The sequence below is a fragment of the Podarcis bocagei genome (assembly GCF_964188305.1).
Source record: "Podarcis bocagei genome assembly, chromosome: 15".
NCBI classification, from domain to species: Eukaryota; Metazoa; Chordata; class Lepidosauria; order Squamata; family Lacertidae; genus Podarcis; species Podarcis bocagei.
This window is the reverse complement of record NC_138141.1, coordinates 29,410,597-29,434,406: the sequence shown is the minus strand read 5'-3', so window position 1 is coordinate 29,434,406 and position 23,810 is coordinate 29,410,597. Positions and strand designations below refer to the sequence as shown.

At 46.9% G+C, this 23,810-nt stretch overlaps 1 protein-coding gene across 7 annotated transcripts in view; it reads right to left on the bottom strand.

Moving 5' to 3' along the window:
- Positions 1–7,404: 7,404 nt before the first annotated feature.
- Positions 7,405–23,810, bottom strand: part of ARHGAP32 (Rho GTPase activating protein 32) — a 212,137-nt gene continuing 195,731 nt past the window's right edge. For all 7 annotated transcript variants that reach the window (XM_081172433.1, XM_081172436.1, XM_081172434.1 and 4 more), the window contains 7 exons: positions 22,381–22,526; positions 20,682–20,883; positions 18,661–18,806; positions 18,043–18,117; positions 16,808–17,686; positions 15,079–16,112; positions 7,405–14,231 (listed from right to left, as the gene is read on the bottom strand). In XM_081172433.1, the coding sequence (XP_081028559.1) occupies positions 11,985–14,231; positions 15,079–16,112; positions 16,808–17,686; positions 18,043–18,117; positions 18,661–18,806; positions 20,682–20,883; positions 22,381–22,526 (4,729 nt within the window). In that variant the 3' untranslated portion in view covers positions 7,405–11,984. The remainder of the gene's footprint in view (positions 14,232–15,078; positions 16,113–16,807; positions 17,687–18,042; positions 18,118–18,660; positions 18,807–20,681; positions 20,884–22,380; positions 22,527–23,810) is intronic.

Sequence of the window (23,810 nt, the reverse complement as noted above, 5' to 3'; positions counted from 1 at the left end):
TAGCTCGGCAACAGAGAGTCTGACAATCAGAAAGGACTTTATTTTAGGGGCCTATTATAATGAGAGACGATCCATAGTTTCTCTACTCCTCCCTCGCAATACCAGTACAGTATATAGTCCTGGTTCCTCATCTCAATAAAGGATATAGCAGAGGAGGCATGTCCAACAGGTTGATCGCGATCTACCGGTCGATCGCGGAGCAGCCCTGATCAATCGCGTGATCCAAAAAAGCTCAACAACTTTGCCTCTCCCCCCAAAAAACTCAGCAAATTTGGTCAATGTAATGGGTAGATCACTGCCAGTTTTTTTTTATAGTGGGAGTAGATCGCAGTCTCTTGGAAGTTGGACATGCCTGTAGTAGAGCAAGAAGGGGCCAACCAACCATCAAGGGGGATGGACCAGTTACAATGCTGGAGTATATTTAGGGTTTTTTTGAAGGGGGGGAGGTGGATAAGGAAGGGGAGATGCAAGGTACAGAGAAAGTGGAAAGAGGTTATTCTCACTTTCTCACAATACTAAGCTTGGGACCATCTGGTGAAATAGATTTGCAGGAGATTCAGCATGTTTTCCCACCCAGAGTGCAATTCAAGGATTCGCTACCTGAAGATGGGAGTGGTGATCTGCCTGCTTAAATGAATCATAGAATCATAGAGTTGGAAGAGACCACAAGGGCCATCGAGTCCAACCCCCTGCCAAGCAGGAAACACCATCAGAGCACTCCTGACATATGGTTGTCAAGCCTCTGCTTAAAGACCTCCAAAGTAGGAGACTCCACCACACTCCTTGGCAGCAAATTCCACTGTCGAACAGCTCTCACTGTCAGGAAGTTCTTCCTAATGTTTAGGTGGAATCTTCTTTCTTGTAGTTTGGATCCATTGCTCCGTGTCCGCTTCTCTGGAGCAGCAGAAAACAACCTTTCTCCCTCCTCTATGTGACATCCTTTTATATATTTGAACATGGCTATCATATCACCCCTTAACCTCCTCTTCTCCAGGCTAAACATGCCCAGCTCCCTTAGCCGTTCCTCATAAGGCATCGTTTCCAGACCTTTGACCATTTTGGTTGCCCTCCTCTGGACACGTTCCAGTTTGTCAGTGTCCTTCTTGAACTGTGGTGCCCAGAACTGGACACAGTACTCCAGGTGAGGTCTGACCAGAGCAGAATACAGTGGCACTATTACTTCCCTTGATCTAGATGCTATACTCCTATTGATGCAGCCCAGAATTGCATTGGCTTTTTTAGCTGTCGCGTCACACTGTTGGCTCATGTCAAGTTTGTGGTCAATGGCCTTAAAAGGGGATGAAAATTCATGGAGAAGACTGTTAATGGCTGCTGGTCACAATGACTAAATTCAGCTTCCAGAATTCATCCTTTGGAGTAAAGGAGGGCATGGAGATCAACACTTTGCAGCAGTTTGGTGGTCACATTGGGGATTTTTCAGTGGCCTCCCCCCGCCCCCAGCACAGACAACTCACTGCTTATTCCTAAAAAGTTCATCCTTGAGAACCCTCTTCATAATTCATTTACAGAACAATTCTATGCATGTGTGGTGTTGCAGTTAAAGTGTCAAAACAAAGACCTGGGTGACTGGGATACAAATCCCCACTCTGGGTGACCTTGGACCAGTCCCTGCCTCTGAGCCTAACGTACCTTGCAGGGTTGTTGTGGGGATTAAATGCAGAGGAGAACTATGGTACATCACCTTGAACTCCTTGGAGGAAGAGTAGGATACAAATGTAATGAAAAAATAACAACTCAATACAGTAATACTTGAAAGTATATGGCATGGCATTGAAAGGGTTAAGTGTGCATAGGGTCACAGCCTCTAGCCCACCCTAGTTCAAAGATATGAGGTGGGGCAGTTGTATTAAGCTAAAACATACATATGGTGTGTCCCAGTTAAGGCTGCAATCAAATCCTAAACCGTGGTTCATACTTCAAAATAAACTTGCATAGGACTGGGCCAAACTGGATATAATACAGGAATCCGTTACAAGAACCTCTCACTTAAAATAAGTTAAAAGCATCCAGGAAAGGGAAGGGAGTAGATTAAACAATCATTATTTTTTATTTTGAATATCTGAACTGCATCTAGTTTGGACCTTGGAGCCTGACCCCTTGTGGCCAAGTTGTAGAACTGCTTTGGAGGAAGATAGCCATCTCCATGTGACACTTGTGACGAAGAAGCTGCTCTTATCGCTCAGACACCCAACGCCTCTTTGTAAACTGTGATGTTACACTCATCATCTCCAACCACCTCAGCCGAGATGCTTATTAATAGCATGGACACGTCTGCATCCTGACAGCACCTTTCATCATCTCGCCCGGCAAGTGACACCATCCTTCTCAGCGACTTGAAATGGTTTGCTGACCCAGTCCTCAGAAATTGACTCCCTTGCAAACTGATCCTATACATCGTCAATCCAGGACGTGGTTTTGACAAACTCCAGGTAAAAGACGCACGACCCTACACTGCTGAGATTGCCCTTCGCATTAGCAACTAATCAGGCGAGCAGACAGCAGCACTCTGAGATGAATGGGGCTGCCAGCACCTTTTGCGACAGAAGCTTCTGCATCTTGGGAAATGACCTTGGATCATGTGATCGCTGTGCTTTTGGCAGAGGCTGAAGTTCCCTCCATCACACCCCCAACCCAGATGGTGCAGATTAATGAGATTATTGTGTGTGGAACACTCTGAACAGTTGAGATGCACCAAGTATTAACGCTGCCATTCTGTGTATTGGATAGGAGCTGCTTCTGTTCAGCCGGCACCTTTTGAGAGGCCCAGCCGCCATGAGTCTGTCTCCACCCTCTTCCCTGTCCCCTCTTCTATACCAAACCCATCCCTGTCTCTGCACCGTTCCTTTCTTCTCTCCCACCCTTCCTCAAGGTTGAATTTGTTATCATATCTTAGGGCTCCTCCAAATGCCATTTATGCAGCATTCATCCTGGTTTGCTGCACAAAGCTTGCGCTGTGGTTAGATTATGTCCGCTTTTTGTTGAACATTTGCTCCAATTTGTTGGGGGGGGGGGTGTCATAGGACAATGATGGGAGGTTACAGAACGAGCATCCGTCCTGATTTTTGCTTGCAGGGCGTTTACATGTCATCCCATTTATCATTTGTTCACCTCTCACATTTCAGTGCATGCCCCCATCACCTTCCAAACAGCAAGAAGTCAGTTCTTTTTTCAAACAAAACAAAGTTTCTTTATTCTGCTAGGGCGACGGAGCACTTTAATTGCACAAGCCTAGTGTTAGATGCTTGAATCTCTCCCATAAAATACTGAGTCTGGAGGCACCCATAGAGAGCTGTGTTGTGTGGCTATGAAGGTACAAAGTTAACAGCATTGCTTGGGGTCATTATTTTTTGGGGGAAGATGCTGTACTTTAGAAGTGGGCACTGGGCAGGAGTCGTCTACGAGTATATATCAAAGTAATTTGCAGTTAATCAGCATGGATTTCCCTCCCAATTGTTTTTAAAATAGCACATACCGAACAGCTTGCTTGTGTGCAGGAATCAGGAGTGGGCTTTTGTGTGCCAGGGCTGCAGGTTCAGGTCCAGTACTGGAAGAAAGTTCCTAGGCTGAGCATGTGCTTAGAGGTGCCCTGACTTCTAAGAAGCTACCCTGCTCCCTCTTCTGCCACCATTTTGCACCTGACTCTAGTTAAAGGCTGTGGGTTAAACCACAGAGCCTAGGACTTGCCAATCAAAAGGTTGGCGGTTCGAATCCCCGCAATGGGGTGAGCTCCCGTTGCTCAGTCCCTGTTCCTGCCAACCTAGCAGTTCGAAAGCACGTCAAAGTGCAAGTAGATAAATAGGTATTGCTCCAGAGGGAAGGTAAACGGTGTTTCCGTGTGCTGCTCTGGTTTGCCAGAAGCAGCTTAGTCATGCTGGCCACATGACCCGGAAGCTGTACGCTGGCTCCCTCGGCCAATAAAGCAAGATGAACGCCGCAACCCCAGAGTCGGCCACAACTGGACCTAATAGTCAGGGGTCCCTTTACTTACTAGTTAAAGAGTATTTTGGGGTTCTAAAGCAGGCATAGGCAAACTCGGCCCTCCAGATGTTTTGGGACTGCAACTCCCATGATCCCTAGCTAACAGGACCAGTGGTCAGGGATGATGGGAATTGTAGTCCCAAAACATCTGGAGGGCCGAGTTTGCCTTGCCTGTTCTAAAGGAACCACCACCAAGTAGATCCTGCAAGCCTTAAGTCTGCCCACCCCAGTTGTATTGAATGTGCTGAAAATAGGACAGAGATGACTCTAGTGGAAGAGCAACCTGAGGGCACAGAAGGCTTCATGCAGACAATTCCTTGTGGGTTTTTGTGAGCAGCTCTAAACATGGCTTATGTCCCAATGGAAAGAAACAAATGCAAATATTATAGTGATTCCTTGCTCATAGAAGCATTTGAAACTGTCTATATAACTATAAGCAACACATCACAGCTATCACTGTTTGGGAGATGAACTTCTTAAGGCTACGAAGGTCCCTTCTCATTGTTGTGTTCCAGCAGATTCTTGGGGACAGCCTGCCCTTGTGAATGATCTTTGGTGCAAACAGAGAGGGAACTGTTGCCCCCTTTAATGAGCTTCTGGAAGCTGGTCAAAATCTTCCATGTTAATGTGGCTTCTTGGTCGCAGATTGGGTTTAATCCATTGCTCTCTGGGTTGACACCCCCCATTGTAATGTTTATGTAATTTGCATTTTAAAATTCTTAAATTAAGGTTTGCTTTCCAAAGTGAAAGAAGGGCACAGGTGTTTGAAACAAATATGCACAGAGTTGGGCTGTTTAGCATCCCTTTCCTATCTATTTCCACTCTCCTGGGGGAAGTCCATAATATTCAATATTTGCAGCAGTTTCCCACATCTATTGTTGAAATATCTAAAGCCCACCCAAATCATTCAAATGTGAATGCAGAGGTAGGAAGAGTGCCAACACTGCTCCCGATTCCTTTTTTTGCCAAGCTGACTGCAGTGAATTTGGGGTTCAAAGAACATACCCCCTCTCTCTCTTCTCTCTATATACGCTGGAGCAGAAAAGAGTGCTCAAAGGGGGTAAACCAGGAGAGAGGAGGAACTGAGAAATGAGACTGGAGACACATATTTCAGGAGGGAAACCGAGAAAGCAGGGGCGATGGCTCCATATACCTTTGGTGATACAGAGAGTTGGGAGAGTGAAAAGGGGGGATAACAGTGAAAGTGGAGACCTGCAGTGCCAACAGAAAGAAGACAGCTCACTACAGAGAAGAGAGCAAAAAAGGGGGAGTTAGAGAATGGGTTAAAACACACACTTAAAATTGTAACGAATTCTGCAGAGTAATGAGTGGCTGGGGGCCTTGAGCACTCAAAATAATGCATCTCCAAAGCTTTTAAGAGAGCAATTGCACCCTCCAGTGGATATTATGGGTAAAGCTGCAATATTTTTTCTCCTTGTGTAGTTTGCAAGCTGGAAGTGATCTTCCCTTCCAGGATTTGCTTCCTACAGCTATCACTAATCTTACATGCTGCGTGAAATCTATTGTGTCAAGCAAGGGCTTACACTGCCCTATTGCACCAGGTTTCCATACCAAGTGCTTTTCCCATCAAATTCTCTTTTAGACAGTTACCCAAAGAAAATAACCGGATGCTAATGCACAGAGAGCATGAGACTATTAATCTCAGGCTCATGGATTTAAGACCAACATTGGGTGAAAGATTCCTGTGGTCCCTTTCCAACTCTACAATTCTATGAAATCCTTATGAAATATACTGTAGTTTGGCAGGAAGCTAAAAGCGATGGTGAATTTGATGTCCCAGAAGCTAGTGCTAACTATCTAAATCACCCTTGGAGTAAACCTATTAAGTCTTAAGATGGTCATGACTTGGGTCCATTGATTTCAATTGGAACATGACTTACTTGGATACCACCCACTGCATTTCATGGCCCATTTGAATGGCCCAGTGTGCTACAGTGGGAAACAATAGAATACCAACAGCTAGAGGCAAACTGATTTGCCTCTGCATCCAATGTTTCCCTTTCTAGAGACAAGCAATTACAGTATCTTCATATGAAATTCCCTAGATCAGCAATGCAGTGCGCATTGGGACATTATACAAAGAAAGGGTGCAAACATTGAGGAGGTGGCCACAAGAAAGAGTTCTGGGCAAAAGGGTTCTCTGCATCAAATCAAATGAAGGGTTGAAGGACAAGGCAACAAAAAACCCCTTGCTTGTTTCGCTTGGGTTTCTTTTTCCAACAAAAATGAATGCATGTTTGTGCAAATTCTGCCCTTAATTTCACTACCCTTCCTCTGTTGTCTCCAAAGAACTGAATTCTGGATTGTAAGCTTTTCAAGGTGGTGACTTGCCGTCTTTCACCTTGCAAACCACCAGATTCATTGATAGCTTTATAGATCGATTGACATTTTCAGTGTGTGCTGAATTAAATTGTTACCCAGAGTATATCCTTGGCTCTTGGAATTGTAAACCAGATGGGACCATGTGAGGATTGGAGAGGAGGCTCATGCTCTTTCCAGGGGTGGCCACTTTGTGATCTTTGCAGAAGGAAAAGGGACAAGTGTGAATACTGTACATCGCAAGCCAGTCATTGCCCAGTGAGGATTTGGCTGTGTGCTCCCAAGACGCACCTCCCACCAAAGAGTGCTTCATTGCCAGAGCCACCTGCTGCACACTGGGAAGTAGTGCTATTTTTAAAGCCTTCCTGGATGAAAACAAGGATTGATGGGATTATTTAATGCTCTTCTATTAAAGAACCCCCTTGAAGGTCAAACTTACTTGAGCAGGAATAGAAACACACTGCACATGATCAACAGCTTCTCAGCGTGAGAATTCTTGCCAAGGTGGTGAAGAAAAATATGGACGTTTCAGAGTTACGCATTTCCGGGCAAGAAGCTGCCAGACTGGCTGCTTGCTCACAAGTAGCCACACCAGAAACTAGCCAGGACAGGATGCAGGCAGGTAAGGGTTGGGCTGATAAACGGCCACAAACCTTTAAGGCTCCTCCTGAAGGCTTCTGAGCATCAGAGGCCAGGAAGAAGGATGCATAGGAGAAGCCTAAAGCAGGCAGTGGTTGTCTTGGAGGTTGAAGTTACCTGTTAGGGTGTGGTGGTCTGGACTAGGTACATCCCCCCCACCCAATAAAGAGGGCCTCTCTACTCTGGCAGGAAGAGAAGAGTGCAACCTGCTCTGGAAGGAGCGGCTTCCCTTGCACTGAAGGGTCTTTTCTAAGGTCACTGAGGCTACAGGTACACAACAAAGGCGACTCAACCATCTACCAGCAGTAGCTTTGCAGCATACCTGCATTATCTGTCACAGACTTCTGAGTGCCCCTCAAACTGCAGGGCCCCACAACTGACCCCCATCCCCAGCAATGGAGTGACAAACACACAGACACCACCAAGTAGGTTTTAACCTGGCTTCATTAATTGTTGAGTTGTACATCTGACTTTTGTGGGACTGTTAGGTTTGTTTGTTTTAATAGCACAAGACACCTCAACTCTTGATCATAGCATTACAGTACAAATTAAAAAATAAAAAATAAAAATAAACCGAGCACACCCGCCCCTTAACAGTGTGGAGAAAATGAGAATCTAAGTATTTACAAGGAATGGGTGGGAGTGCCACAAAATATTTACATGAAAGAGCATGAGTTCATCGGCATATACATTTTACACCAGTTTTCACACACAAAAGTGTAAAAAGAAGAAGAGAGAATAAAAAATAAGACACTATATAAATTAAAGAGAAGAGAACACTTGGAGATCACCCAAGACTTCCCTGGGATGGTTCTCTCATGTGGCTCAAAAATGACTCAAGTTTTCCACAGCAGGAAAATAAACGGCACAACAACCATTTCTTGTTCATTTTGCACTGGAACTACGCACTAGAAAACTTACTGAAGACACTGAAGTTACTGAGCACATGTTAAACTCTTCCATGCCCATCGCCTCAGTTTCCGTAGCACAAGGGTCTGGAGAAAATGTCATGCCGAAGCCACCTTTAGAAAGGAAAACAGAAACCCAGAACCTACCACTCTGTTCCCTGACATATAATGTCACACTGCAGTCAGTCAACACTTTGTCAACGTACCTAAGGAGGTGAACTGGGGCCGGGGTGGGGGAAGAGTATGCAAGGGCCCAAAACTCGCTCTTCCGAAAGGGATCAGAGTTCAAAGTGGGTTTTGGCTTTGTGTGGCAATTTCTGCCACGGCTGTGCAATTCTTGATGAGACCCACCCCCACCCCCTCTGAGGAATAAGCCCCCTCCCCGGTTTTGTCTGCAAAGACATAGGCACAATGTTTTCACTGTCCTCTGCATAAAAATTTAACCTGATTTTGAGGGGAGTGTGGCTGGCAGCTGCTGCCTCTGCGCAACTACCCGGCTGGACAGGACAAGGAGATGTCTGGGCCAAGAGTGGAGCTGCGTGAGGTGGGACACCGGGGGTGGGGGTACAGTAGACAAAGAAGCAAGGACAGCAAGAGGAAGAACTTTACAGAGGAGGAGCAGGAGGAAACAGGTGCAGACTGGGGAGTAAGCAGGGTTAAGGAAGGAGGAACCAGGAAGGTGAGAAGTACCTGCTAGATCTGCTCAAGGTGCCTATCATGAGCAGGACCTGATTCCCCTCTGAACAGACAGGGAAACTCAGGACTTAAGATGCATGCACCCTAACTGCGAGGGAATTCAAATCTGGATATCCAACGGTGGAAAAAAGCAAGCTCCGCTGAAAGTTCAGCAAATGGCAATTAAGGTAAAGGCAGTGAGTGACAAAAAGGAGCAAGAACCTGCCAGGTGAGGCCAGAGGTCAGGTTGCTACAGGTGACAAAGGGCTGGAATTTATGGCTGATTTAAGTTGAATTCCTCATTCAGCCTGTCTTCCCTTGCAGGCATTCCTCTACTCTTCCACTGGTATGAGAGGTTACCTGACCACTTCCTTCCCGCTTGCTATTCCCTCTGTGGTGAGAGCAGAGCTGTGGTTGGGTTCAAACACACAGAAACATGGAATGGGGCAAGAGACTTTTCTCTAATGGTTAGAGAGTCCCAAAATTAACCACAGCACATGAGAAGGACTGCATAGTTAATTTTATGGCTTTCTTAGGTGAGGGGAAGAGGGTTTTGTTTTGTTTTTTAAAGGTACCAGCTACTCAAGTGGCAAAAATGTACAGGGAAAGAGGGCGATTGTCACTGCTCCTTCAAGCTTCGGAAACAGTTCTGAATTTAATCGCTTCCTTTTACACTCAAGGCTGTACTGCCACACCACTGCACAACACTTTCTGGACCAACAGCCTCCAAGTCATGTTGGTGATTAGACACAAACAGAGCCAAGTGAAGTGGATTAAGCGAGGGGTGATAAAATTCAATGTCATGATTTTGAAACTGCTCTGACAAAATGGTCTGGCTAAGGGGACTCGTATGCTGTTTAAGTACTGTTATGGGAATTACAGAAAGTGGTAGAATTCAAAATCTGGCCTGTGTGGGCACTTTATCTCTACAGGGGGATGAGATTTGTGAGCTGAGGGAAATTTTAGTGTTTGCTTAGGGCTGCCACAATGTATTGTGATTTACAGGAAGTTGGCTTGGTCCTGATCTTACCTGGAGGGCAGATAATGTAAGGCTGATATATGGAGAGGATACAAGGAAAATTAAGGCTTTCATGAAGACAGAGGCTTGTCCTGTAGCCCTCGCTACCTGAACCTCAAAATATTCTCAACATAATGGGATGTGCCTGCTGGAACTCTGGACAGAACCTCAATAGAGAGCAACACAGCCATTGCAAGAGGATGAAGAACTTAACATGGCTGGATGCCAAAATCAAATGGACTTCGGGGGAAGTCTGTGCAGGCCACGGTAAGGCTTCTTCTGCTACTCTGCACAAAGGAGGACAGCTAATTTGATCGCTTGTAGAAAGCAAAGCAAGCTTGCTCCATACAACTGCCAAACTGGAATGGTCCTATTTAGAGATTTTTCCTTTCAACTGCAAAACAAAAAATGTTTAACTTCCTTACCAGGGCAGGGGGCGGAGGCTGAGGTAAACCTGGTTCACAGTGAGTTTTCTGGCCACTAAATTTATATTTAACACAGTCAGGAGCAATGCCCCTAAAATAAGAATTACCAAATCATGAAAATAATCAAAACCAAGAGAGACAAGCTATTCTTATTGTAACAACCCCAGACAAAATTGGGAAATCCAAAGAACAAAATGACAAGCTGTCTTTGAGAAGTGCTTTGTGCCCTGTAAAATATTTCTCTTATCATTTTAAAGATGGAATGCTGTTGAACAAAAACTTCAGTTCCAAGGTGGTTTGATCCAATTCCTTTCTTCTGGTGCTAGCGGAAAGGGCCTAGGACAGAGAGATGCCCCAGCTGGATACTTCTTCTGGACTTCAGCCCTGCTACAGAGCTTCGTCGTTCAAGAACAAGAAAACACACTGCACCTTGGGCTGGGCTCTGGACATTCTGCATCTCATTTCAAGGTCGTGAAACCAAGCAAAACCCACGGCGCCTTGTCTGCTGGAATGTCACATGTTTCCATGGTGGCTGCACGGCAAGAGCCTTCATTGCTCTGACTCTTACAAGGTGAAGTGGGAATCCTGAGGCATCTATTGGTTCCTGTTCCAGCAAGGACAACACATTTTAAAAGCACTGCATATTCATATAACTTCACTAGAAAAGCAAACTAAAACGCTATCTTGCTTCCACGGGGATCTTTTTTAAAAAACAAAACAAAACATGGGAGATAACAATGCACTGATGCATCAACGGCAGCGTGTGGAGAATCAGCAGTCTAAATTCACAGAGTGGTTTGCCTTACTGACATGATGAGGGAGGTGCATATGGTGGAGGACTTGGTCACTAAATCCACACTTACATGCCCAGGCCTTTGTCATGACTCATAGAGAACCAGCAATGACCAGGGAACCACCAGGCAGAACTACAGATTTACTTTGTTAACTGATGATGGAATGATATGTAGCAGGGAGGTTAAACAGTTTATCTCTCGCAGGCCTGCCTTGTTGAAATTCCTGGGCGGTGGGCCAGAGCCCAACTCTTCTGCCACTTCACCCAGCAGAAAGGGTCTGCTATAGGAAACGCACTTGCTGTAAGAAGCTAAGAAATGCAGCTCTCGCTTATCAAACCAAAGCACCATTTACAACAATATCAATGCTGAGTTTCTCTCTCCCCAGACCCCCACCCTGGATTTCTCAATATTTGATGAAGTAGTTTCTTATGTGTTTTTTTACCTTTACCTTTTAAGAAAAAAGAATTTACCTGGGCAACACCTCTTTCCCAGCTACCAGTAGGGTCACATCTTACTGCTATCAATGGACATATTTCTTATTAGGTTGGGTCTAAGAAGCACTGGAAGAACATTTTAAGCAGAAAGGTACCATTGCTTTAAAAATAAAATAAAATCTGGGATTGCAGAAGGGAAGAAATAATGTGAAATAGTCTTTTCCCAGAGTTTGGTGCATTAAGCCTAAAAGAACCACATTAAAATATTTACTAAATCTTGCCATTCAATAAATCTCTCTCTAGTGATCACATACAAGGGAAGTTTACCTGGAGAAGAAATGTCTGCATCATCCTATCAATACATACATCATGCACAGGGCTCTGAAGCAAAGTGTCAAAGCTATGGGAAATGCCACTGTTCAAAATCTAAGGAAAGTGAGAACCATTTACAGCATGACCCCTGAATCTCAATCTCTGTTTCTGCGCTGCCTGGAGACTGATTTTGTCTTCGAGGTTAACAAAAGCCTGCAAGACTGCTGCAACCTACTTTTTAGACCATGTGAGATAAAACTATACATTTACGATATAAAAAACAGTAAGCGGCATGGGGGCTGGAGGGGAGGGAGCTGAGGGGCGCTAATGGAAAGGGAGTTGCTTCGATGGGGTACTTTGTGTGTGTGTATCACTGAAAAAATAAACCAGTCCACTGTCCAGCAGAGGCTGCTTACACTCTATACCTTCTGCCCCGGAGCTCACTCTGCATGGATCTCAGTCTCGGGCCTCTGCAGGCAGAGCTCTGTGGGCAGGAATGCTCCCTGTCCCAAGGCTGTGGCGTAAGTCCTACTATGTGGATGAGCCAAGGGAGGGACCAAGCCCCCTCCTGCAGCATAACCCCCTCTTTGGTGCTGAGGCATGGTATGGTAGTCTTCCAAGTTATCATACTGAGACACCACCGTCATAGTGCTTTGGCGCTTGCCAAGGGTTTGGTACGGGTAGATGAGGGCAGCGTCCCGCTCTATGCTCTCGGGGTGCTGGAGCCGGAGGCTGTGGCTCCGTTCCGGCTTAGGGGGTGGTGCTGCGGGCTGTCCGTAGTGCTCGCCCTCTTTAAAGCAGTCCCGGGCGTGTTTCTCAGCAGCGGCAGGCGGCCTGGCCCGATGTCTCTCCATATCAGGCCTGTCCTCTGCCAGCTTCACCTCTTTGTGGTTCAGTCTCAAGGCATCGTGGCTGGCTGGGGCGTACTTCCCACCGGAGTGCTGGTACCCGGTGGATTCTGGTGGTTCCTGGTGGCCCTTTGGTCGGTAGTCAGCATAAGGGGGCCCGTTTTTAGACTCCAGTGGCTGCCTGTGGCTGGCTTCATGGGGCAGGTGCATCCTGTGCTCAGACGAATTGCAACCCGCCTCATGCGGCTTCCTGCTCCTGAGGCTGCTTTGCTTTTGAGGGAGCGACGCTTTCTCTGACTGCCCATTCCCATAGGTTCCGTGGTAATGGGCTCTGTCCACATCCGGTTCTGGATGTGGCACATAATAGCGCTCCTCCCCTTCAGGGGGCACTACTTTGCCCGGATACTTCCCTTCCTTTCCATCAGCAACCGTGAGGAGTCCAGTTTTCCCAGGATCGGATTTGCTGCGCAGGTGAACGACGTCCACAGTCCTCAGCTCATCCTGCAGCAGAGGGGCGACGTTGTCGTACTGGGACATGACAGGCCCTTTCACTTTCTGGCGTGCGCGGCTCTCTCGGCGAATGGACTGCATCCGGTACTTCTCCATGTCCTCCAAGTCCCAAGAGACGTACATGGGCTTGGCGTCAGGCGCAGGCGGCACATCCCTGCTAATGAAACTGTGCTCCTTGCCCGCCAGGTGTCCAGCGAGGCCTCCTCGGGGGTAGGGAGGCAGGCCAGGACAGCGATACAAACTTTTGGTCTGCAGTCGGGAGTAGGACGCAAAGTCTCTGCCCGGGAGTGGGTGCAGCGGCCTCAGCCTCATCGTGCCGTAAGGGTCCAGGTCATAAAACCCACCATCGGCCGCCGAGTAGCAGGAGGGGCCGGAGGAGCTTGAATAGGGGCTGTACCGGTAATGGACCCGTCCGTTCTCAAAGTAAGGCTGCAGCTGAGTGACATGGTAATCTGTGTGGGGCTGATATGGCTTATATTGGTAGAGGGGCCTTGGGCAATACAAGGGCTCGTCGTCAGGAGGCACCTCGGTGCGGGAGATGGGGACTGACCGGATGGCTGAGGGAGCAGAGACATGGAGTGAGTGCACTCTCCGGATGGAGGGGTAGGGGGGCGTTTCCTCCACGTAACTCGTGCTCCTCATGGTGGGGCTCATGGAGGACAAGTACTCCACTCGGCTGCGAGGCTTGGTGTGATGGACGGACACGCTCTTCCCTTGAGTGGCGTAGGTGTTGTACCTGGGGCCCATGGACGTGGGGGTCTCCGACAGCGAGGGGTAGCCAGGGTGCTGCTCAGACTTGCTGTGGTAGAGGTGGGGCGGGATGCTTTCAGCCCTGTACTGGTGGGTGGATGTCGGCTTGTGATGCACGTAGTTCTCCATCACGGGGGGCTCGGGGGAGCTCTCTGGCTTGGAGTGGGAGAAATAGGCAGACTGAAGAGAGGTGTGTTTCGGAGGGGGAGGTGGGGGCGGAGCTTCCTCCACGGGTGGCGGCAGCGTGGATGCAGCCACAAAGGAGTGGTAACTGGCAGCATTCATGGGGTCCATGTTGTTGGAATGCATGGCTGCTGCAATTTTACTCTCCATCGTCCTCACGGGTGGCACCGGAGGTGTAAATCCATAGGAGGGCTGAGCTGGGACTGAGTCAGACCTCAGCTGCAGTGGGGGGGCCCTGGCATTCTCTCGAGGCTTTTCCAAGTGGCCTGGGTGAAGCGTGACATGAGGGGTGGCGGAAGTGCACTGGATCGTGGCACTGCCCTCGGTGACGAAAATGGGGGCTGGCTCAGCTGATCTAGGCTCGGGCAGCTTCTCAGGAGGTGCCTCTCCTCGTACCTGGTGTGAGAAAGAACAGCAAGCGTTAGTTGTGACCTCAGCACACTCTTGAGCAGGACAGAGGCAGACTTTGGTGACAAGCTGAACTGGTTTCTTTAACTGGAATGGAACAACTTCACTGACCCTGCTCCTTACTGGGCTCATGGGAGTGGGTACAAGGTCTCCTTCACAAGCCCGGCAATATGGGCAAATGACTCCTTGGCTGGCCGGTGCAGTATTCTCTGCTTCCCAAGCACAGCAAGAGTTCACATCTGGATCTTAAGTAGAGCTTGCACATTCTTTGCTGCCTTTCAACAGGATTGCACCACTACCATGGCAAAGGAAATGAAACCAGCTAGAGACTGGAAAAGCTCTATCTCAAAGCACATCACAATCCAAAGGCACCAGTTGTTGTCTATGGAAGGAAAAAATTTCCTTCCACCCCTCTGTAAGTAATTACAGCTAGCAGGCAAAGAAAGACCACCACCTGCTGCTGAGCTTGCCTGCTACATGTCTGCTTCCTTTGTTATGACAACCCCAAGCATCAACCGACTGAAAGCTGACGTTCTCTATGGCTGACTTTCCCCAAAACCTCTTTGTCAAAGTTTTGCTATGTCTAGGAACTTCACTGGCAACTGGTAAAAAGTTATTAACCCCATCTCACCCTGCTGAGCAAATCCAACCATTTTCTGTCTTTGAGGAGAAGAAAGCAAATTTTAAAGCCAGCAGAGACAGGTAAACAGTGGTGAAGGCTGAGGATTAGCGATTTTGCCTAAGGTTTTCCCCATTAATCACGATGGGTATAATCTATTCTCCTAAGACTTCCAGGCTGGGCAGAGGGTGGAACAGGAACCTGTGGATTATTTACCTGACTGAATCCAGTGGACGCTTTTGTAGCTGCAGCTGGGGCTTGCCCCACAGCTGGCTGATGGTCCCCTGGTCTGTGCACTGGAGCTTGCTGGCTGCCAGCCAGAGCGTGCTGAGCAGCCATGAGCGGTGCTTCTCCCCATGTGCTGCTGCTGATGGTGGTGACTGTGGTCGGCTGAGGAGGAATATTTGGGCTGACTACTCCAGGATCCGTTTCTGTTCCTGCTGTCTGGTTCTTTATCATCATGTATGCCAGGACGGTTGCAGCTGCTTTCTCCCCAGCAGTGACAGGAGGGAACTGGGCTTTGTCTGCTGTGCAGACAGGAAAGTGGAGCTTGCTGGCATGAACTTGGGTCTTGTCCAAAGGGAGGCAAGTGTGGAGATGAGGGTTCTCCATGGGTATCTCTGCTGTAGGTGGTTCTGATTGAACTGCTCCTCTTGCACAGGGATGATGATGATGAGGTGGAGGGGGAGGAGGAGGAGGAGGGTGTTTCTGGTCCTCAGGCGTAACAGAATGAGCAAGGTGGTGGTTGTCTCCCAACATACAAGGATGGAAGTGGGTGTGGTCCCAGCTCATGTTAGTGCCACTGTGAACATCTCCAGACATTTCAGGAGGGAGGAGGGGATGGTCCCGATTTCCAGGTGTGCCATGTAAGTGATTGCTGCCCTCAGGCATGCCACTGATTTGAGGTGCCTGGTCTACAGGTAACCCACTTCTGTGGTGCTCTCCAAGTGCAGCTGCCTGAAAAGTGAGCTGGTTCTCTGGCAAAGCAGCATAGAGGTGGAGCTTTTCTGGAGTGATGCCAGAACACGGATGGAACATTTCTACAGTTCCTCCGCTTTCAGTCTCTGCTGCACCGGTACAGTCAGAATGAACATCTGGCTTCTTCTGGGACTGAGCAGAGGCTTGTTGGGCAGACTCTGCCAGGGCTAAGGCTAGAATGCGTGCAGCGTTTTTCGGAGGAGGAGGAGGAGGGACAACAGAGACCGAATTGACTGGAACATGATCCTGGGGGGAGTCGAGGGCAACTGCTCCTAGTGGGAGGAAGAGTAGAAAAACAAAAAGAAGAGAATGATTTACTTTATCCTGTAAGGAGAGCGAGAAATTCCTATAGACCATTATAAAAAAATAGATTCTTCCAACATTTCACAGTGGCAACTCCTTGGCGTGACAAAGTGCATCTTCTGTCATACATGCAAACAGGACAGCAGTTCGGCGTGAAAAGCGCAAGAGATTGTCTAAAGTTTCCTGTTGCATTCCTAGAGAGCTAGGCAGCAGATAATGCAGAAAGAAAAGGTCAGAACCTTTTGATGGGATCTTGTGTACAATTTAATTTCAGGGTACTTTTGGCCAAAAAAGGTCCCTTCTTCAAGTGTAGCCAGATTTATTTATTATTTATTATTTTTTTTAAAGTTAAAAATAAAAGAGTTTATCAGGTGGCATATTGATTTGCAAGAGATTTCATGTTATGAAAGAGTGGAAAGATATAGGGATATATAAAATATTCAAGCATTTTTTTTTTGCGATGCAAGGAGGCCGCAGAGAAGCTTCGGGTTCCTTCAAAGCTTCCTATTAGGACCCGAGCAACCTCCACATGCTCTGGAAGACACGCACTCTGGATTTCTATTACCAGATTGTTTTCCCCCCTCTCTTTTTAAAGGCACGCAGAGAAGCGAGAGAGCTGGTCGCTTGTGAATTTAAAGAAAGAATGGAGGAAAGCACACTGTACCTGGCTGTGTCTGTGCAGAAGGTACAGGCTTACTCTGGCTGCTGTTCAGGGGTTGCTCCACCTCTTCTAGAAGCTCCGGCTTCTTAGCATCTCCTTGACTCTGGAACTCCAGCTGGCATCCTTCGTTTGCTCTCCCCTCAGTGGCCTTCAAGGGGGACACCACCAGGTGGGGTGGGGACCTGCTTGTGGCTTCACTGGTGCCAGACATCCCTTTGGCCCAGTCTGGAGGACCTACACTCCCTGCTCCCCCTCCGATGACAACATCCGGCATGTGGCTGGGCATGGTGAAGGAGATTGGCTCCAACAAACTCAGTGGCGGAGACTTGAATGGCTTTCGCCCCATCTTGGGGGAGAAGGCATGGGCGACATTTTCAGAGAAAGTTATGGGTTTGGACTGTTTCTCTTCTGTTGGGCTCAAGTCCAGAGTGAAGAAAGGACTCATGGTCTTCTCCTGGTAGGGGGAAACTGGTTCTGAGCTGGTGGCGCTGCCAGGGGTGTGCGACTGGCTGCCCGAGTCTAGTTCCTTCTTAAAGGTGTTTTGCTTATCTTTGTTAAAGTCCACTGACTCCAGCAGGGAGGTGCTGCTGTCGAGACACTCAGACTCTGCCTTGGGTGGGCTGCACTGAAAAGACATGGGATCAAAATCCAGGCTAGCCACACCGATCTCAGGTGGGCTCAGGTCAACGTCTTCTGCTGACCTTGGAGAGATGAGGGCTGGGACGTGGATATGCCCCTCATCCCCGTCACTCTCGTGGTCATGTGGCACGTTATCATAGGAATTGCAGCGGTTCATGTTTCCCAGGAGCTCCCCATTAAAGGAAGCAGACAACGCATCACTGCTAGACCTTGGTCTTCGGGGTCGAAACAGTTTAGATTCACCTAGCAAAGAAGAGAGCAGATTCCCATTAATATAGTCATCAGTATATAAACTACAAGCAATGTTCTATTTTCTTCCACTTGTCTGTAACCAGAATAAAGATTGTGCTCAAAAGTTTGATCCCAGGTGTTTGGAGTCAGGATCATTTCTTCCTTTGCCACACCCCAAACTATATCCCAGTTATTCTTTCTAGAACTGCTGTGAAATTTTCTGGGCTGGTTTTCTGATGGTACAACAATTCCATGGAATTGCTGCTAAAATCAGTCAGACTGATTTGGCTCATTAAGGAATGTATACAAGGAACTTCCCTCCTCCATCACAAAGGTGAATCAGACCAAAGACCTTTTCTCCATCTTACCATCTATAGCATGTAAAGACGAGAGAGACTCTTCACTCTTAGCTGAGCGCAGGGTCCCACTGTCTCCTCGCCCTCCTGGATTACAAAAAATATTTTTATGCATTTAATAAATGCGAACATATTCTCAGACACAGATATTTGTTTTTCTTCCGTAAGAGGGACACTTTTTATTTTAAGAGTCCTTAGAACAGGCGTAGGCAACCTAAGGCCCCGTGGGCTGGATGCGGCCCAATCGCCTTCTCAATCCGGCCCACAGACGGTCCAGGATTTTTACATGAGTAGAATGTGTCCTTTTATTTAAAATGCATCTCTGGGTTATTTGTGGGGCATAGGAATTTGTTCATTCCCCCCTCCCCCCCAAAAAATATCGTCTGGCCCACCACATGGTCTGAGGGACGGTGGACCGGCCCATGGCTGAAAAAGGTTGCTGACCACTGCCTTAGAACATCAAGGTGATCTGAATCACAGTATTGAACAGCTTTCAAACTGTTCAAGATTAAAACTACAAGTGTAGCTGCTCTTTGATTGACTTCCCTGCATTCCACATGAAGTCAAAGTTAACGTTGCAATAGTTTCTGGCTTAGAATCTCTACTGCCCTGGCTAAGAGGTCCACATACCTGCAAGGGCTATTGCCTTCATTTCAGAGGGCTCACTTGGGTTGCGCTGCAGCTTCCGTTTGGAGAGAGAAGACGACTTCCCCAGGTTGAAAAAGGAGCGCCAGCTGCCAACAGGAGATTTCTTCATCTTACTGGGTGGTCTCTTTCTGAAGTGAGACAGCAAGAAGGAATTTGCACTTAACAGATTGTGAGAAATCTCTAATTGTGGCAAAGCATACCTGGCTGCAAAAAGAAGAAGAAAATCATCTACAGTAGTAACTTTGCTGCACATCCCTTACAAAATAAAGGCAAACATAAAAAGCCACTAGATAGATAGAGGCATATAAAGGTAGGGAGATAGCAAAGAATACCAGACTTTAAAACTGTGTCTGTGATCCAACTTGAGCAACTCAATGCTGACAGCACCCAATGCAAAAATGTCAGGTGAAGAAGGTTGACAGAAGGATCTGCTTCCCTTACCCCTTCCTGCTCTTAGGCTCAGGTCTTTGGACAACCACAGCAAAGGCACCACTACTGAAAAGACCCTATCCTGTCTCACTGTTGGGATTCCACCCCCTCACCTTGATCTGTTATAAACAACCACGACCTTTTTCAGAAATATGGTATAAAAATAAACAACCATGGCCTTTTTCAGAAATATGGTATAAAAATACTAAAAGTAAGTAAGAGCTGCTCAGCTGGATCAGAGCAAATGCCTATCTATTCCAGCAGTCTGTTTTCACAATGGCCACCCAGACACCCATTGTGAGAAGCCCACAAGCAGGACACAAAGGCAACGGTTAGATTCACACCCCAGGGATGTCACACACTGCCAAAGATATTGCTAGAAAGGGAGGGAGAAAGTGTCAGCTTTTTTCTTTTTTGGTAGCTGCCCATTCTATGTTTGGTGCCCTGTTATTACAACAGAGGAGCAAACCAACCCCCAGTAGATGTGTGACCCATCAAGATTAGAGCTTCAAGTGCTGGCAAAATTCATGCAAGAGATAAATTTAAGGACTTTAAAGAGAGGCAAGCTTCTAAAACCCCCCATGCTTATGAACAGATCCCCCCACCTGCCACTCTATAACAGCCCCCCCCCTAGCAAGTGTACCAGGCAAGCAATGGGAACAGTGGTGGTGGTGCACAAGCTGATTAACAATGTTTGCTCCTGAAGCCCAAGGGTCTCTCAATAACTCTCTCTCATGAGTTTTGTGCTAACAAACTGTTATGTAGGACATTAGGGAGATGGGAAGGGAGAAAATCCTTCCCCTCTTCTCTTTTCATGCACCCACCACTGCAGATCCAATCATCACTGACTGGCAAAGAAGTAAAACAATAGGAAGGGTGGTTTGTCGGTAATGGGAAGGGCTTGTGTTGATGGTAAAAGTAAGCAGTGATGGATTCTCAAATTAGCTCAGAAAAAAAGGAAATTGGAAACGGGGGGGGGGGGGCTGAAAAAGGCTCAACAACAAGAATTTTCACCAGAGAAGAAACTACCCAACCAAACACAGCCATAGGCAGGGTAGCTCTGGAGGTGGGATGACTACACCCCCTGGGAGGGAAAAGGCTCTGAAGACCCTGCCAATCAAGTTCAGGGGGAGGCGCTGTCCGGTCAAAAGAATGTTCTGCAACCTCCAATCCAGAAAGAGCTCTGAAAAGCTTGCCAATATTTAGGAAAAATCAACATCTAATTTATCAATCGACCACCAACCACTAATTGAATAAAAAAAGTTACAGAATATAAAATATACTCACTGAGTGGCATAAGCAAACAAACAGCCAGCAATCACAAACCGTCTAAAACTGACACACTTAGGAATCTTTCAACAAAACAGCCAACAAAGACTCTGGAGATTGACCAAGTATAAGGCAACTCCCCCCGCCCCCAGCAAACTCTGCTATTGATAATTTGAAAGTGATCATTAGAAAGGCAATGCACAGCAGCCATACAGTCAGCTGCAACAATTCCCCTACGCAAGTCAGTCCTGTAGCTTAAAAGCAATAACAATGGGCACATGTCTTCTAAAGAAAACTGCCTCTACCTTTCAGATGGGAAGTCTATGATTGTGTGGAATTTTCCCTGCAGAGCAGCAGGTCCTTCACCCACTTCAATGTACTTGCTGTCTGCCACGATTGGGGAGTTTATCTGGGCCTGAGTTCTTGCTTGTGCTTCCTCCAAGGTGAGCAGCTTTGTGGAGGGCGAAGACACCAGCAGGGATTTCGGCCGTGACAAGGAACTGTGACCTGCCAGAAAAATGCAAAATAAGGGCAGATGAAGATAAGGCACCAGGGGAAGAAGCAACGACAAACCTGTGCAGCAGTTCAGGAGAGAGGTTTGTAGAGTACAGCACTTTGTTCCCTACATCCACACCAAAACAGAACATATGATTGTTTGGTACTTTGAAAGCACGAAAACAAGATGAATACAGGACCACAGTTGCATTACGAAACTTGCTTGTAGAATGAGAATAGGTTTGGTATGAGTTTAAGAACAATCAGTTGATTTTATAATGTTATTTTCCCTGCCCTTTAGATGACACTTTAGTAGGAATAAGACTGGACTGACAACTTGCTTTTAAAGCCATAGCAAACTGGACATTTGAAGCTCTCCATTTGCTTCAAACACATTCGGTCAGCCTACATGCCACCCAAATGCAAACTGCCTAATGGGCGTTGAGTGCTCCTTGTCACATCACACAGTAAACGTGTGTGTGCAAGTTTTATCCACAAATTAAACCTAAGCCAGTACAATAATCAGGACAATTATATGAATTTCCACAGTCCATTTTCAAGACTAACGAGCATGCCAACTACTTTGTTTTCCAGAAGAGAGATTGCTTGGATAACTGAAAGCAGGACCTGCTAGAGATGAGTTAGGAAAGTCTGTGTGCAGGAGTCATACTGGGCCCAGATGCAACCTCAGCCAACAAATCCTTTGATGGCGACCCAGACCTTCCAATGATTGACAACTCAGGTGAGTAGACAGAGCTCTCTGAAGCAAGCACTGATGCCACCTCCAGGGGATGCTCTCAAATAATCCTTGGGTTGGGTTGCCGACAGAAGAACCCCTGGCTGACTCAAACCTGAAAGCCCAATGTTGCTGCATGATTCTTGAGTAAAGGGCTTGCAAGCAGCAACACTTCTCAAGTGTAGAACAAATTCCGACACCTGCAGTTGGGAGGCCAGGATGCATCAGGCTGTGGTTGGAGCCAGTTGCTAGAAGCATTGCCATGTTGTGCAGTTTTCCCTACCCCTTGCCTTACCCTGGCCTGCTTTCTTCTGGGCCTCCTTAGTTGCCACCCTTTCAACTCCTGTATAATAATGCTACCTGCTATTAATTACTGGTTATCTTAAAGTTATTATTCTCTGCCTGTATTCCAGCTTTTGCCAAGGGAAACAAAACTAGACACAATACCCTAGAGAGAATGTAAAACCAGAAGAGTATACGTCATGTGAAGCAAAAATTTGTTATGAAAGCTTTTAGAATTTAAAGCGCTATGATCAGCATGGATCATGACAGTTAACAGGGGTCACCTTCCTATGCTTCCATTTTATAAATTTGTTAAGCATCATTAGCTCGCAGTGTAGGGAGGGATAATAAGAGACAACAAAAAGCCTGCATTTCTTCATTTAGGCAGTGAAGTATGAAAATGACACACTTTGATGCCGCTCTATACATATTTTGCAAATTTTGGAACTCTTTGAATTTTAACCTGCTGTCTCTTCCCTGGGGAAACATACCTGCACTTTCTCGAATCACAGAGCTTAGTTTGGAGCTAAAAAGGACATCCACATGATTGAGAATGAATTCCACAACCACTGACTGAATTCGCACCTCCATAAAAGCAGCCGTTCCACTGAAGCAAGCAGATTCTATCTGCTTTGATCTAAGGAAAAACATGAGAGATGAGATGTTAGCAACAACCAAGCAGGGGGAACTCTGGATCAGCAGAATAACTTGATGTACAACACAACAGGCTTCTCTCCTTCTTGCACAAGGACAAACATTGTTTGGTGACTCCCATTCACAAAGAAGGCTACTTTCTTTGAAACTGCTGTCCTGGTTCTTTCTGAACTCCTTTGCTCTAATTAGCAATGTTCATACAGTGCCCAAACTGCTCTGCAAAAAACTTTAAGCACTGCAGGTGGAGAAAGTTATTTGTCTAGGTGAGAATGGAAAGATGCTAATGGATTCATGAATTCTCCAGCTACTAACAGGGAAGCAAACTTATCCTTGCAATAAAAGACTGGAAAAAGAGGGTATTTCCAATGATGGAAAGACAAACTGTAAAAGTCTAAAAAGCAGCCGCACTGTGCACACATTGCTGCAGAGCCTAGGGCCTCTGGCTTGCACACCCTCTCCTACTGCATGTTGATGCTATGTGAGAGGGTGATGTATTAAAAGCTTAGTTCGTTAGAGTGTGGTGCTGATAATGCCAAGGTTGCAGGTTTGATCCCTATATGGGACAACTGCATATTCCTGCATTGCAGGGGGTTGGACTAAATGATCCTCAGGGTCCCTTCCAACTCTATGAGTCTATGAATCTATGTAAACTCCTACGTGAATACAGTGTTCCCCACTTGCACAATCTGTCCCTTGCAAAGGAGGGCTGCATAGTTCACCTGAGGAGGGCTTGCTTCCATATATATTTTAAAAGGTGTAAGCTGCATGCCTGAGCCTACATGCTGAACCAGCTCTCAGCAATACGTATTGTAATGGAGGCTGGCAAGCCATCCCTCAAGACAGTGCAAACCAAGAGGGAAATCCAAGTCTTGCAAGGTAAACGCAGGCAAGTACCTTTTATTGATGTTGCTCACAGGTTGGAGCATTCAATGAGCTTAAAAAAATATCCTATTCAGCCCTGCCTTACAGGATGCAAGTGAATCTGATTAGCTGCCCAACTGGCTGGAGGGCCAGCTGACATGATCACTGGCTAGGAGGCAGCTTTGCTGGCAAATTCTTGTTCCTCATCCTTGGGGGAACAAGGAGTAGTATGGGAAGTCATTCTCTCTTTGCCCCCTCAGTTTCCTGGGTTGCGCTAGCAATCTTCTCTTCTCTCCAATCACCTGACATTTCCTGCACAATGCATCTAACTGGGCTGAGGGCACATGTCTCCCTGTCCAGCTTAGCCATGCTCCCCAGAGTCCCAGGGACATCTCTGTGTATGAGG